The 13,897-nt window shown below is 37.9% G+C and overlaps 3 protein-coding genes across 3 annotated transcripts in view; 1 reads left to right on the plus strand and 2 right to left on the minus strand.

Moving 5' to 3' along the window:
• Nucleotides 1–237: 237 nt before the first annotated feature.
• Nucleotides 238–7,105, minus strand: gsnb (gelsolin b). Its single transcript, XM_067405774.1, has 16 exons — nt 6,994–7,105; nt 4,493–4,689; nt 4,248–4,402; nt 3,970–4,131; nt 3,724–3,873; nt 3,204–3,293; nt 2,983–3,115; nt 2,585–2,889; nt 2,351–2,484; nt 2,007–2,097; nt 1,531–1,701; nt 1,230–1,404; nt 998–1,119; nt 657–734; nt 496–556; nt 238–417 (listed from the first exon to the last, which is right to left on the minus strand). Exons 2-16 carry the CDS (start codon nt 4,683–4,685, stop codon nt 248–250), a joined length of 2,190 nt encoding a protein of 729 aa, XP_067261875.1. The 5' UTR covers nt 4,686–4,689; nt 6,994–7,105; the 3' UTR covers nt 238–247.
• A 567-nt stretch (nt 7,106–7,672) lies between these two features.
• On the plus strand, nt 7,673–12,608 carry rab14 (RAB14, member RAS oncogene family). The gene is made up of 8 exons (XM_067407666.1): nt 7,673–7,783; nt 8,464–8,522; nt 8,709–8,762; nt 9,417–9,594; nt 9,716–9,782; nt 9,955–10,042; nt 10,491–10,521; nt 10,632–12,608. Exons 2-8 carry the CDS (start codon nt 8,471–8,473, stop codon nt 10,807–10,809), a joined length of 648 nt encoding a protein of 215 aa, XP_067263767.1. The 5' UTR covers nt 7,673–7,783; nt 8,464–8,470; the 3' UTR covers nt 10,810–12,608.
• Nucleotides 11,446–13,897, minus strand: part of cntrl (centriolin) — a 42,331-nt gene continuing 39,879 nt past the window's right edge. Inside the window, exons 40-41 of the mRNA XM_067407667.1 lie at nt 13,760–13,822; nt 11,446–13,417 (exon numbers count right to left, since the gene is read on the minus strand). Of these exons, the coding sequence (XP_067263768.1) occupies nt 13,196–13,417; nt 13,760–13,822 (285 nt within the window). The 3' untranslated portion in view covers nt 11,446–13,195. The remainder of the gene's footprint in view (nt 13,418–13,759; nt 13,823–13,897) is intronic.

A 13,897-nucleotide genomic window follows, 5' to 3' on the forward strand; every position in this document is an offset into this window, starting at 1 on the left:
CATTTTTTTTTTATTCAAGCATTGAATAAACAATTTCATTATGTCTTCTGGATATGGACATTTTATCTTTCTCATAAGGAGGTAAAACAAGGATGAGTAAGGTAAACAATGTTTTGGTCTAGCAGGTGAGAAATGTTAGGTAGTATAAAGTGTTTATAGTCAACGTGAAGCATTTGCCTTTTTACATTAGAACAAAATAACACAAACAACCCTGTCTCATAGTAATGGCTTATTACTAGCCTTTAGATTACATTTTCAAACCAGTCATAGCCCGTTGCAGTGGGTCAGAACTCCAGAAGTCATGGTCCCAACCCAGGAACCAGCCTGTGAAGGTGGGAGGTTCAAAGCCCTGCTTTACTGTAACAATGGGAGTTCTCTTGTCCCTACTGGCAGGATCCGATTCAATATATTTGACAGCTAAAGTAAGAAGAAACAACGATGAAGAAATTATTAGCTAATGGAAACAGCAATGTTGCATAAAATGTTTTTTCTCACCTGAAGTCAAAGTTTCACTTTTTTCATCTTCATTAGATTCATTTCCAATCCAAACAAAGACCTAGCAGACAATGATTTCAAGCATGAAAGGAATTAGATTTAATTTTCTTTAGAGTGCATTTTATTGGTAGTGTCATATATATATTTATTTATGTACTTACTTGATCCCAGGTGTCCAGAATCATGATATCATCTGGAGCCAAGTCCTCCTGGGTCATCTCTCCTGGCACCTCTTCAATCTAGATTGTTACAGAACAAACAAAAATTGTGAACTAAGAAAGCAGACATTTCAGTGATTAAGTCTCCAGAATCCCTGTGACCCTGCAGAGGTTAAAGCAGTTTGGAGAATGCATGGATGTATTTCATTGATTATTTTCAGTTGACTATAAGTTGAACCACATCTCTTTCATCAATTTAAGAACAATAAGAAGCATTGACTTTTCTGGAACTTAAAGTCTTGATTACTACAATTGTTAACATTCTTGGCAACATGGAAACTCACAAGGAATAGTCCTGTCTTGTTAGAGCATGCAAAGAGTTTAGGAGGATGGGTGTCCATTTTGTTCTTGAGCCTTTCAGAGGTGCGATACTCTGCTTTTCCTCCAAGAGCACTCCAGAAGTCATCTACATAGAAATTTGAAAAAGATTTGTTTTATATTCTTTTATATTTTGAATGCAATTTTAAAATAAATACATTAAAACACTCCTCTACCAAATGACTGAAGTACACCCACCTCCCTCTGCTCCTTCGGATATCTCTGAAAGGTCCACTCCTAAAATGCTACCAAGCCCTCTGGCTCCATTCTTTTCTGCATCACTTGTACCCTGACCAAGCCACAGCATAGAGCCTGAAGGAGTCACCAAAACAAAGGCATCGTTGGAGTTAAGGCTGGAGGCAACAGCGTCAACCTGTTTTAGACAAAGTGAACAAATTTAGTCTAAGAACCAATTATGCATACATTTTCAAATGAAAAACATCTGACAAAAACTAATCATACAATGGTACAGCTAAAACACACTTTCCTCATGACTTACCTCAACAGCTCGTGTGTGCCCAGCAGTGTTGGCACGCACTTGGAAAAGGCGGACTACAGAAGCCTCTGATTGGCCACCCTCTCGTGAAGTCCCACCCTTGTGCACCACCATTGGTTGACCTCCAAAGATACTCATGAGGTGAAGGGGCTCTTTGCCTTGAATTACTCGCACCTTTATAAACATGCACATTCAAGCTAGTGTTACTGATTTGTTTTGAAGGTCTATGTCACACAATTCTGCTCCTGGAGGGCCACTGTCTTGGAGGGCTCCAATCCTAAGTAAACACACCAACCTGCAAATCAAGTTCTTCAGGTTTGCTAGAAACCTTCAGGCATCTGTGTTGGGCCAGATTGGAGCTAAACTCTGTAGGATATTAGCCCTCCATGAGCACGTTTGGACAACTTTCGGTCTAAAATTTAGTAGACTACATATAGAAGGTGAATGTTGTAATTATTAATGCACCAAGCAAGTGTCACCTGCACAGCACTTCCACCAAGCTCTGCATCAAGCTGGGCAGCTAGAATGGCAGAAGTTCCTCTTTCATCTTGACTGGACTCTTCCCCCTGCCTGTGGACATAAACAAAATGTAATGAACCTCTGTAGTGATGACTCATCCTATTGACGAACAGAGGCCCAGCCTGATGGGGCTGAGAGATATTACTCAAAGACCATTGTGTTCTGTTATCCGAGTGTTCTTGTGTAACATGAGCAGACAAAGCCCTTGGCTTTGGACCAACTCCTCAGACATTCAGTGTTTATTTTCCAGGTTCAGGATTCATAAGGACTGAATGGAATCCAAAAGTAGGTCTGTAGCTCTTACCATATATATATTATCTGCCCCTGACGTCCCCCATGCCTGTAGGTGTACAGGATGATGTAACTATCTCCTCCAAAGAACTGCCCATGAATGGATGGGTCAACCGGAACCTTGTCTGATCCCTCAATGCGCCAAATCTTTCCAAATCAATCAAACAACACATTGTCCATTCATTTGTCTACTTAAAAATGATTTGATAGTTGCAATCTGTGGCACAACAGTACAAAACACATTTACCTTTATCTTCCCCTTCCCGTCATCTACCATTCCATGCTGAGCAGCCATTGCCTCTGATTTGTGCAAAGATGATGCATCAAAGGGCACTTTCTTGATCTTGGCAATCCTGTTTGGCACATAGGCTTGTCCCATACCCTTTGTCTGCTCCGCATCATGCCAGAACTTGAAGAATTGTTTGAAAAGAGGAGTCTCTCCATTCTCTGGGATTATCTGGACCTCAGTGTGTTTAGGATAGCCCACCTTACTTATGAAGTCCTCTGCAGCTTTCAAACCTGCACTCCGCTCTTCTTTATTAGCCTCTTTACCTGTTTTAATAAAGAAATAAAGGTTAAGATTTACTTTTAGGCATGTTTCAAAATGCAAATTCTGAATAAATTTGAATGATCTTCTGAGCTGACCTTTCCAAACAAATATCTTGCCATTGGAACCATGGTCCAAGATAAAGCAGTCGGTGGACTCCAGTGCACTCTGGGGAAAAGGGTTCTCTTCAGCCACCAAAGTGACAGATATAGTCCCACTGGCATTTGACACCTGAGCAATAATGACCACCAGAATTACCCATTTAATAGATTTTTCAAGATAATTTCTTGGGGAAAAGCTAGAGTATAGCTTACTGTACCTTGTACAATCTGGCCGACTTCCTATTGGAAGCGTCAGTCTTGGTGTCTTCAGACTGCGCATCAGGAAGATCAGGCTTCGGTCCAAGAATCTGAAAAAATATAGTAGAGCACTCACATTTAAAACAAAATACTTACTAAAGGCTGGAATACACTACATGACTTTTGCCACAATTTGTAGTCTGCAAGAGTCAACCCCAGTTGAGAAACACAGACAGTTTAAGAAGAGGAATGATATAAAAAAAAATGTTTGATATTTTTATATTTCTGATATTAGAACACATATGGTTTACATTTGTCATGTGTTATTATTCAATGATGCACATGCCTCTGTGTAAGATTGTACTTGGAAAAACTTGAAAGTGTAATAGTGTGATCCTCAGTCAATCAATCAGTCAAAATCTGATGTTTGATGTCTGTTTTAAGATCTGTTCAGATTTTATAAGTTTTGTAGTGTACTCCAGCCTTAAGGCACTAGCCTATATCAAAAATGAATGAAGCAAACATCTTCCTACTACTAACCGCTAGTATCTTCTCATTCTCTGATCCTTCTTCACATACAAAAAGTTTTGCTCTCCCACAACGCTCATTATCACGAATATCTTTGGAAACATTGGTGGCCTTCAGTCTTTCAAACTGGTTACACTTAGACCCACACCACTGGTATATCTCCTGATGCAAATATAAGAGAAATAGCATGAATAATTGAGATTATGATAAAATGCAAAAGACAGAAGTAGCAGAACATTCATTCATATCATCTTTCACCTGTCCAAAGTCTAGGATGAAGCAATCACCCTGGTTGAAGCTGGCCCAACTCACAGGTACTTCGACTGCCCGGATTACACGTCTGCCACTCACATGGAGAACTCGCTTCACATTCACTGCACCTGAAGCTATATGTTTGAATCCAGAGGTGACGCCACCTTGCTGAAGAAAAAAAAAACTGTTTGATAAGAAGAATGGCATCTGTGGTTTTGTTATGAACCAAGTATCCAAATAAATTTTGTTCATCAATGCATTGTAAATGTAATAACTCTGCCTACCATGTATTTAAGGCCTGATTTGAAGTAGCCTACAAAGGTTTTTGACTCATAGCCCTGGACTTCTCTGTACTGGATGGGTTTTCCTCCAAGGAAATCATCCATTTGGATGGTGAAGATAGCAGCTGCCCCACTCTCGTCCACTGTGCATGCATCACCTAGAGACACCATTTAACATGTTCATAAACAATTTTTCAATAAAAGTGCACATAGTGGACAACTTAGATGTACGTTAACCACAGTATTACCAATCCAGAAGTGAAGGTCATATTGTAGACTCCCAGAGTTTTGCTTTATAGTATTGAGGATGAGGTAGGTATCACCTGTGTAGAAGCCACCATAAAGATTCTGAGGGACAGGCACCAAATCCATGTTTTCAATTCTCCATACCTGCAAGCCTGTCTGCTTTCCTGCTTTTTCAAATTCAGGGTGGTACACCATGATGCTGTTAGAAAAAAAAAAAAAAACTATTATAATAATACAATAGCCATATATTTGCATAATTGTGTTCCACATGGTCTAATGTTAAAAATAAATTAAATAGAGGAAGGGTGATGTACTTTGTTCTTTATTTCCCATGAAATGCATTATCATCAGCTTCCATCAGAAAGAAAAAAGGCAGTTCCTGTCTATATGTCTGGAACACTTTTTCTACATCTCAAAATTGCTCTAATGCTTCCGCAAATCAAACTGCTCTCCTGGTGATGATGCCCCCAGGCATATTTCCACCCCCGCTGGAAAAAAAGAAGAACCAGAAAGGGCGGGTCTCACTTACTGAAGCACTGCAAAATGGCACAACGCTACTCAACACTTACCGTTATCCAAGACTTGCCATTGTATGTCATTCAGGACTAGACAGTAGTACAAGGTTAAAGGTAAAAAGGTAAAAGCTACCCTGCTGATGTAATCTGACATAAAATGCATTTTATTGGTTACTACAGTACGGTGACCGGGAGGGAACATGTTCGGTTCACTTAGTTTTGTCGTGGCCACGACATATAAACTTGTGGGAACGTGATAATATGTCGTGGCCACAAGATATTAATTCGTGGGAACGTTATAATATGTCGTGGCCACGCGATGGAAAGTCGTGGCCTCGAGATCATATGGTGAGGCAACGAGATATTTTTCTCGTGGCCACTTCATTATGTTGAGGGAACGACATCTATTTGTCGTGGCCACGAGTTACATGTGTAAACAACGCGCGCTACCATAGCAACCTGGAATTAAGAATGATAAAATAAGTGCGGAATTAAGAAATTATTATTTGAATGCTGTCTATATAGTCAACATCGCGCGCAATGTAAACTATAAATAGCTTATATTGCGCGAGATGTTGCCACTACAGCAAGTTTGTTATTATCAATTTGATAAACTTCATTTAATGATAATGAACATTTATCAATCCCATCTCACAGCCTTCTGATCGTGTCTTTATAATAATTATAATTATTATTATTATTATTATTAATAATATGCATATAAAACCTAAATAAAATGATGAACAAAATTAAGTTTTTGTCTAGGCTATATCAGTGAATTGATTTTTTTTTTTTTTTTTTTTTTTTAGCTTAAATATTCTTTGAACAACCAATTAATAATAATAAATTATTCGAACTTCATTCAAATGCTGTCACGGGCACGAGGGTCTACAAATAATAACACGCTCATTTATCCTATATTCACGGCTACAATACAGTCATAAAGTCACATTTTATTGGCATGATCTGTCATTTAAAGTATTTACAAAATATAGCTAAGCTAACAACATAATATAGGCCTACAGAAAGGATACAAGAAATTAAGGGGAAAATAAAGCTAATAGGGCTACATAACAATGAATAAAAAACATTTAACCAATAATGATAGCCTAATAATAATAATAATAAATAATGTAAAAATATTAAATAAAAAAAATAACAATCATTAAATGGATTTAAAAGACTGTTGGATGTGATAAAAAATATGCACGGCATATTCTAATATTTATTGATAAACTTCATTCGAATTCTGCTGTAGGCATCGCGCACAACACAATAGGCAACATGTTAATATGATTATTTCCGCGCTTTTTCTTTCTGATAGTTCAGGTTGCTATGGTAGCGCGCGTTGTTTACACATGTAACTCGTGGCCACGAGAAATAGATGTCGTTCCCTCAACATAATGAAGTCGTGGCCACGAGAAAAATATCTCGTTGCCTCACCATATGATCTCGAGGCCACGACTTTCCACCGCGTGTCCACGACATAAGGATGTCGTTACCTCGACAAAACGATCTAGTGGCCACGACTTATTACGTTCCCACGAGTTTATATGTCGTGGCCACGACAAAACTAAGTGAACCGAACATGTCCCCTCCCGGTCACCGTACTACAGTGATAATATCATCATTTGCAATGTTTATAGAGTACAATGTTTTTTTTATATATATAAATACCACTGGCCTACAGCAGATCAGTTTGTCATTTAGAATAATGCGTTAATAAATGCACAAAATAAATTAGTATAGAGCAAATAATAATAATATAAAAATGCAGGCAAAAATATATACATTTTTGCGCATAGATACCCAAGATACCTACCCTGAATCAATTACGGCTGCTTATAGTGATGCTTGGGAAAGTAAATAATTAATAGCAACATCAGATGCACTTAAAGGTGACTATCAAGAATTAATGTTTCTCTATTAACAAAAACATCATCAGCAAGAATGCATTCGCTTCTTAACATATAAAAAATTAGACCTACCTGATTGCTAAAACTTTCTTTTAAAGGATTTTCAGTAGATGAGTCTGGGACGACAGTTGTATGTTTAAGTGAGTTAAACAGTGAGCTTCCGCAAGTACTGGGTAAGGAGTAACAACTTCCACAGGTGTGTTTCATTTGCATATGAAACCCCTCCTATTATTTGAAACAGCTCTTCGAAGACGCGTTTCTTTCAGGGAAGGGGAAAAAATTATATATATATATATATATATATATATATATATATATATATATATATATATATATATATATATATATATATAGTTTGCGGTTTAATATTACGTAACACAGTTATAATATAATTTGAATGTTTGCAATGATTCAGTTGTTAATGTGTTTCTATGATGTTTGATATCGCACCAGTCGTAATAAAGCCGTGCAAGGTGCCATTACCCAAATTACCGTTTTTGGCTTTCTGACAAAAAGCGTCTTCCCTTTATGCTGATTTCGCTGTTGGTCAGTGTCACTTTAGAAAAAGTACGTGATACCACTTGATCTCATTTTGTTTAGCCGTTTTTTCTGAAAAAAAAAACAAAAAATCTTCCCGATTATTTTTCTCATCCATTTTTGAGGAAGCACTGTTGTTACAGTATGTGTGTGTTGTATCTTCAGTAGAACTGAGTGTAGTGTAGTGTGCTGTTTCTCCAGTAGAAGTCGCTGCTTTCACTGTTTTCATCGCAGCAGCACTTTTAGAGGAAGAAAGCGACCGGACGGCTCACACACGCCGATAACCTACCCAAACCTCCAAAAACCACTTGAATTTATATTTTAGGTAAAGGATACGCACATCACAAGATAATTTCACCATATTTCGTTTCAGGATTGATTGATACTAACGACTGACACTGTTTTTTTTAACGCTTTACGTGCCTTTCTGGGAGTAGCCGTTAGCTTTAGCATTTCGGGGTTTGGTTCAGCGCGAGGTCAGCTAAAGCTAACTAGCCCTTTAATGCTTAACATTAACACATTTATCGTCTAAAATGCAACACGGAAACGCAATGGCCGCTGGCCTACGCGTTAAAACGTTACTTTTCAGTGATTAAATTAGGTGTGGTCTAACGTATAGCTGTGAAACCTTTGACAGGAGTGTGATTAGCTGATTAGTCAGTCATGGCGCTGGCCGATTGTAGTGCTGCAGCAGTGTTTATGCTGTTTTAGCTCAGTGTCACGTTACTATGTGCCTGTATACATTTCAATTCACATAACTATCGTGTTTGCTTGTCATCTATACATCATAATTATCCTGAATTTGTTTTGTCCTGATCTCTCACTATCGAGGTTAGGTGATCTTAGGGAGGAAAAGGGAAATGTGACTCGAGACAATAGTAGAACAGTCGGTCAGCTGAGCGCTGCTTGATTGCTGTCAGTGTGGTTTCATTTTGTTGCTATGAATATGAATGTATATTTGATATGTCATTTTAAGCTTTGTATCATTTTCTTTGTGCTTTCCAGAGCAAAAATGACGACTGCACCATATAACTATTCCTATATTTTCAAATATATCATTATTGGTAAGTGAGGAGTCTCTATCGAACTCGCTCTCTCTCTCTCTCTCTCTCTACATATATATCTATATATAATATAATATAATATTATATGTGTGTGTGTGTGTTATATACATGTTGCATAATATGTAATGTATTTTTGGACATTTGGTTTGGCTCAAATATGTGTGTGATTGTTTGATGTCTTTATAGGTGACATGGGGGTTGGAAAGTCATGTTTACTGCACCAGTTCACAGAAAAGAAATGTAAGTGCCAAAGGTGGTATGAATTACACTAAAATAAGGAATCCTTAACAGTACTTATTGAGGCACAGGCTAATCTATATACGATTTTGTCTTGAAACTGGAATTTCTAACTTCTATAAAATATTCGCATGCGTATTACTTCACAAAGTGACCTCATATTTCTTTACAAAGTCACATCGCCAATATCTGGCATGCATAATAAGGCATTTTTATTAATTTACATGGATCCATCTGTCTACAAAAATGGAGATTACGTGTATATGTTACTTGCATGTTGCATTGTTAAAATCATGCAAAGAGCACATGCAAAGCTGGAGTTTGCAGCATTTACTGTGAACAAGCTGCTCTGAGATGCTGAAAACACCAGATTATGAGCTACTTGTATGTAAGAACACAGTGCCATGCTCTGAAACACAACAGAGAGCAGAGAGACAATCACAGCTGGTATCGGTGTATAGATAAGGCAGAAAAAGAGTATTGAAAGACAATTTCAGTATCTGTGTATAAAAAAATATATATATATATATTTTTGACCACATAAATGTTTTTCTTCTTATGTTGATTATTGATTACAAAGCTTTTGTCATTACTTTAAACAAAGAGGCTTCAAAAAAGTTATTTTACTTGAATAACTTCTACTTTGTATCTTTTTAGTTATGGCTGACTGTCCTCATACAATTGGTGTTGAGTTTGGCACACGGATAATTGAAGTGAGCGGGCAGAAGGTGAAGCTTCAGATTTGGGACACGGCAGGGCAGGAGAGATTCCGTGCTGTCACACGCAGCTACTACAGAGGAGCTGCCGGGGCCCTCATGGTGTATGACATCACCAGGTAGACCAATATTCTGCTCTGATCACATTGAGGTTACATGTTCAATGCTTTCTTTTTTTTTAATGCACTTGTTATTAAATAAGCCACAAGGAACATATGTGATTCTTGTTGTTTTTTGCAGGCGAAGCACGTACAACCACCTCAGCAGCTGGCTGACTGATGCCAGGAATCTCACCAACCCCAATACTGTAAGTTCATTCAGTTTTAACAGTAATTTAAGTCCAAACTTAGTACACATGATACTTTTAAATTTCTACTCAAGTAAATGGTGTTGGGGCTTCATACATATTTTAAGAGCAGATGTGGTTTGCACGAAGATTAAATTTGAGCCCATGTAAGACAATGTGAATCTTTCCTCAGGTGATCATTCTAATTGGTAACAAAGCAGACCTAGAAGCCCAGCGTGATGTCACATATGAAGAGGCCAAGCAGTTTGCTGAAGAAAACGGTAAGGTGGTTGTAATTTAAATGAATAAATGATTATTAACATCTTTAAATCTAAATCATCCAATCATATTTCTTTGTTTCCCTCAATAACTAATGTTTTTATTGAACATACAGTTATTGCATATAGAACAAAACGTCTGGAATAACAGAACGACTAGTGGTAAATTTAATATATTAAATGAACCTTGTTCATTTTATATCAATAGAAAGTTTTAAAACAAGCAGTTTTGTCATAATTACAGCCAAAATACTGGAAATATCTATAGTGAAATATATGAGCTTGATGGGCTTGAGTCAGAATGGTTGAAAACCACTGATTCAGTCCATTTATTTTTGTTAACTGAATAACGATAAAAGTGATAAAGTGGTTCACTGTTGAATTGACTGCAAGGCTAATACATTGCCAGACAGCCTACACTCACTTTCACATCTACAATCTTTTCAAACAGGTTTGTTATTCCTTGAGGCAAGCGCAAAAACGTAAGTGGCCTTTAGAACATCTGCCATCAGAGCGTACGCACGTAATTTGTAAAATGCCTAGTGTGATATTTCAGTTCTCTTTAGCATCTCTGCCTATGTCCATCCAACAGAGGTGAGAATGTGGAGGATGCTTTCCTTGAAGCTGCAAAGAAGATCTACCAGAACATTCAAGACGGCAGCCTGGACCTGAACGCTGCCGAATCAGGGGTCCAGCATAAGCCTACCGCACCCCAGGGTGGGCGGCTCAGCAGCGACGCACAGCCTCAGAAGGAGGGCTGCAGCTGTTAATGACCATGGAGACTTCTCTCTCTCTCTTTCTCTATTACCCCCCCCCCAGATCTCACCTCTGCCTCCCTCTGTATCTAAATGTCTCTCCCCTTCCAGTATGATTGCTCATGGAGACTGGGGCCAGATGGCTTCTGCGTGATGGAGTTGTAACATAATTCATGCTCTCTTCTTTCCCACCTCCCCTTCTGTCTTCCCTCACTTGTTTTGCTTGTTTCTCATACGCACACATCCCAGTGCTCCCATTAAGCACTCATGGGAGGACAGCTCCTCCGCTGAACACTAATCCTGAAGAGAGAAGATGATTGTCGATAAACTGAAGAAATGCTGGGTTTATCCTTTACAGACGTGATGTGCATAACTATAAACTAAACATCTCATGTACAGGAGCTGTCTGAATACTAGAGTAATGTAAATGAAATGGAAATATTGGCAAACGTTATTCGTGTTGAAGTGATCAGGAGGACATGCATCAACATTGTATGTAACATTTTGTTAAAAATCTAAAACTGAAATATTGTATTCTGTTTTAAATTAGTTTTTGCAGTTCACATCCAATCACCAAATATTTATCCCTGTTTGTACCTATTCAGGAAATAATATACATGTACTATACAAGATTAGTATTGTTTTGAGAAGAATCTCAATGGAAGGTCCATTGTAAAAAAAAAAAAAAAAAAATCATCTTTGGTCGTTTCAGACGCAGTTATTTTAACTTAGTAACTGTTATAGTAATATATTGAAGAGGATGGGACGTATTTTATGTCCTGAAGAATGTTTTCCGCACTTTGCAGCTTTGATTTGGTTTTTCCGAGGGCCTGGAGCTGGTTTTGTGTTAAGATATTAAGTCTGAGAGGTTTCAGATCCCCTTTGGTCTGTTTTTGAGCATCTGTAATATTTCGACATCACAGTAGCTTAAGAAACAGACCAGCAGGAGAAACGTACCAAATCTTCAGGCCCTGCAAATCGTCATCATATCAAGATATATTGTTTTTACATTGATAATTTCAGTTGCCTTATGATTTGCTTTTGTTCACTCTGATGTGCTGCCCATTTTATTCATAATCCTCTTGTAGCTTTTATCGAAAGAATTCCAGCAATTCACTTGTAATAGATATTTTGCCTTTTCAAAACATTCCATTAAATTGATTTCCAAACACTGATCATCTTTTGCGCTGAGCTGAGTTTCTTGAAGGTTTCTTAAGCATGATGCACGATAGTACTGCTTTTACAGGCATCATGGTTTCCCCCCTGATCCAAAGGGAGTTATTAACACCCTACACTTTATGAATATATAACATACAGGCCACCACAGCATGAGAAATATCATTGTGGGAAATTTGGCCAAGAGCTGATTAGTACAGCAGCTTGAAAAAAACAACTTAAAATGGGCTGATGCGACAACCAGCTGTTTTCTTTTTCCATAGATGCACATTTGCAGTGGACAGATAAAAAGGCAAAAACAAGCACTCCAAATATGATTTTCTATAAAAAAAATAATAATTGTGTATTACAGTAGATTTTAGATGTTTTGTAAACTGAAAATCCATTTTTAATTTCTTTTTACTGTCTTGCTTTTTCACATCTTAATGACATCTGCAAAAATTAATCTTCTGCTCTTGAACTCAAGTATGTCTTCTGACTGTAAGTGACTTTTATTTGTAATTATGTTAATAAAGACGATACTGTAGACTGAGTTTTTGTCCACATACACGATTGATCACACTGTATATGAGCAATAATGACATACATCTTGGAACATGAGAAACTGGACAAGAAACAAGGCTATTGTATTGCACACTCGCTTTAAATTGTATTTCATTTGAGACAAACTGTATATAAAGAGAAGTGCTGTAATAAATACTCTGTATATCTTGGTTTTGAATACAAGATCATTTTTGACAAGTCATGTAAAAACGAACTAATTCATTCCAGAGCACAACCTGTTTTTTTTTTACATGATGAAACATGAAACCTTCCTTCCTTCATCAGTTTCAACTGTAAACATTAACAAGACATTTTCTGCTTTAACATGAGCAAAAGGCACGTAACAGTCTTGTTAAAAATAATTTCATAAAGCAATAACAAATCAGAGGTAGAGAATGAACTTTCACCATCTTATTTTTACCTCAAGGTTCATTGTCCTTGTTTGTCTATGGAAAGTGCTGATGCACACTTTTTTTTTCCTTCCAGTCTCTGCCCTAACCAAAGCAGGAAGTCATTGAGACTGTCTTGTGGATTTAGCTCAATGGTCTTTGTGTACCCTTTTCTTGTAGATGCGGGTTTAATCGAACAAGCTCATCTGTAACCACCTGCTTTCATAATCTGATAATGGAAGATAGCTCCTTCTTTATAAATGCAGCATGGTTTGGTATATGCAAATATTTGCTTATGTCAATACAGAAGTGCCAGTGGACCAGTGTTTCGGATCCCTTACATTGGCATGTTTGGCTTCCAGGTCACTCAAATAAGAGGAGTCTTTGGAAGAGTTGCTGAGGAGCTGGTCCAGTTTGTCAACATGTCTGCGCAGACCCTGAATGCTGCCTTCAGTCTGCAGTCGGCGCTGACTCAGAGCCTCTTGCTGGGAAAACATGCGACTGCGCAGTTGAACCTGGAACCAATGGGCAGACACTTAAATCAGTCTTGAGATTTCAAATCTTTTCAGACAAAATCTAAATCGGTGTCTAATAATATAAAGTTTGTAACCTTATCACATGGGTGTCTAATTCTGCTCCTGGACGGACGACGTTGTGCAGAGTTTAACTCCAACCTGCCCCAACACACTTGCTTAGATATTTCTAGTAATCCTGGAGACCTTGATAAGCTCGTTCAGGTGTGCTTAATTAGGGTTGGAGCTAAATTCTACCAGATAGTGGCCCTCCAAGATCAGGATTGGACACCCCTGCCTTATCAAATGATCAAGATATTGAGATCCTGATTAACTTAACTGTACCTTCAGATGGTCCTCCTGCTGCCTTAGTCTTTCCCTCAGTGCTTCCCCTCGCCACTGTTCATCCTGTTTGTAACAAATGATCAACATTAACCCTGTTGATTACATCTCAACTCATGGTTGACAAAACAGTTTGCAAAT

The sequence above is a fragment of the Chanodichthys erythropterus genome, chromosome 13, assembly GCF_024489055.1.
Source record: "Chanodichthys erythropterus isolate Z2021 chromosome 13, ASM2448905v1, whole genome shotgun sequence".
NCBI classification, from domain to species: domain Eukaryota; kingdom Metazoa; phylum Chordata; class Actinopteri; order Cypriniformes; family Xenocyprididae; genus Chanodichthys; species Chanodichthys erythropterus.

What these genes read in the sequence shown, in the direction of transcription:
- rab14 (XM_067407666.1), top strand. Translation starts at nt 8,471, where the DNA reads ATGACGACTGCACCATATAACTATTCCTATATTTTCAAATATATCATT. An exon ending in ATGGTGTATGACATCACCAG is followed by an intron (nt 9,595 to 9,715) that starts GTAGACCAATAT and finishes TGTTTTTTGCAG; the next exon opens with GCGAAGCACGTACAACCACC. An exon ending in ATCTCACCAACCCCAATACT is followed by an intron (nt 9,783 to 9,954) that starts GTAAGTTCATTC and finishes ATCTTTCCTCAG; the next exon opens with GTGATCATTCTAATTGGTAA.
- gsnb (XM_067405774.1), bottom strand. Translation starts at nt 4,685, where the DNA reads ATGGTGTACCACCCTGAATTTGAAAAAGCAGGAAAGCAGACAGGCTTG. An exon ending in GGCACACACGAGCTGTTGAG is followed by an intron (nt 1,405 to 1,530) that starts GTAAGTCATGAG and finishes TGTCTAAAACAG; the next exon opens with GTTGACGCTGTTGCCTCCAG. An exon ending in AAGTGAAACTTTGACTTCAG is followed by an intron (nt 418 to 495) that starts GTGAGAAAAAAC and finishes TTCTTACTTTAG; the next exon opens with CTGTCAAATATATTGAATCG.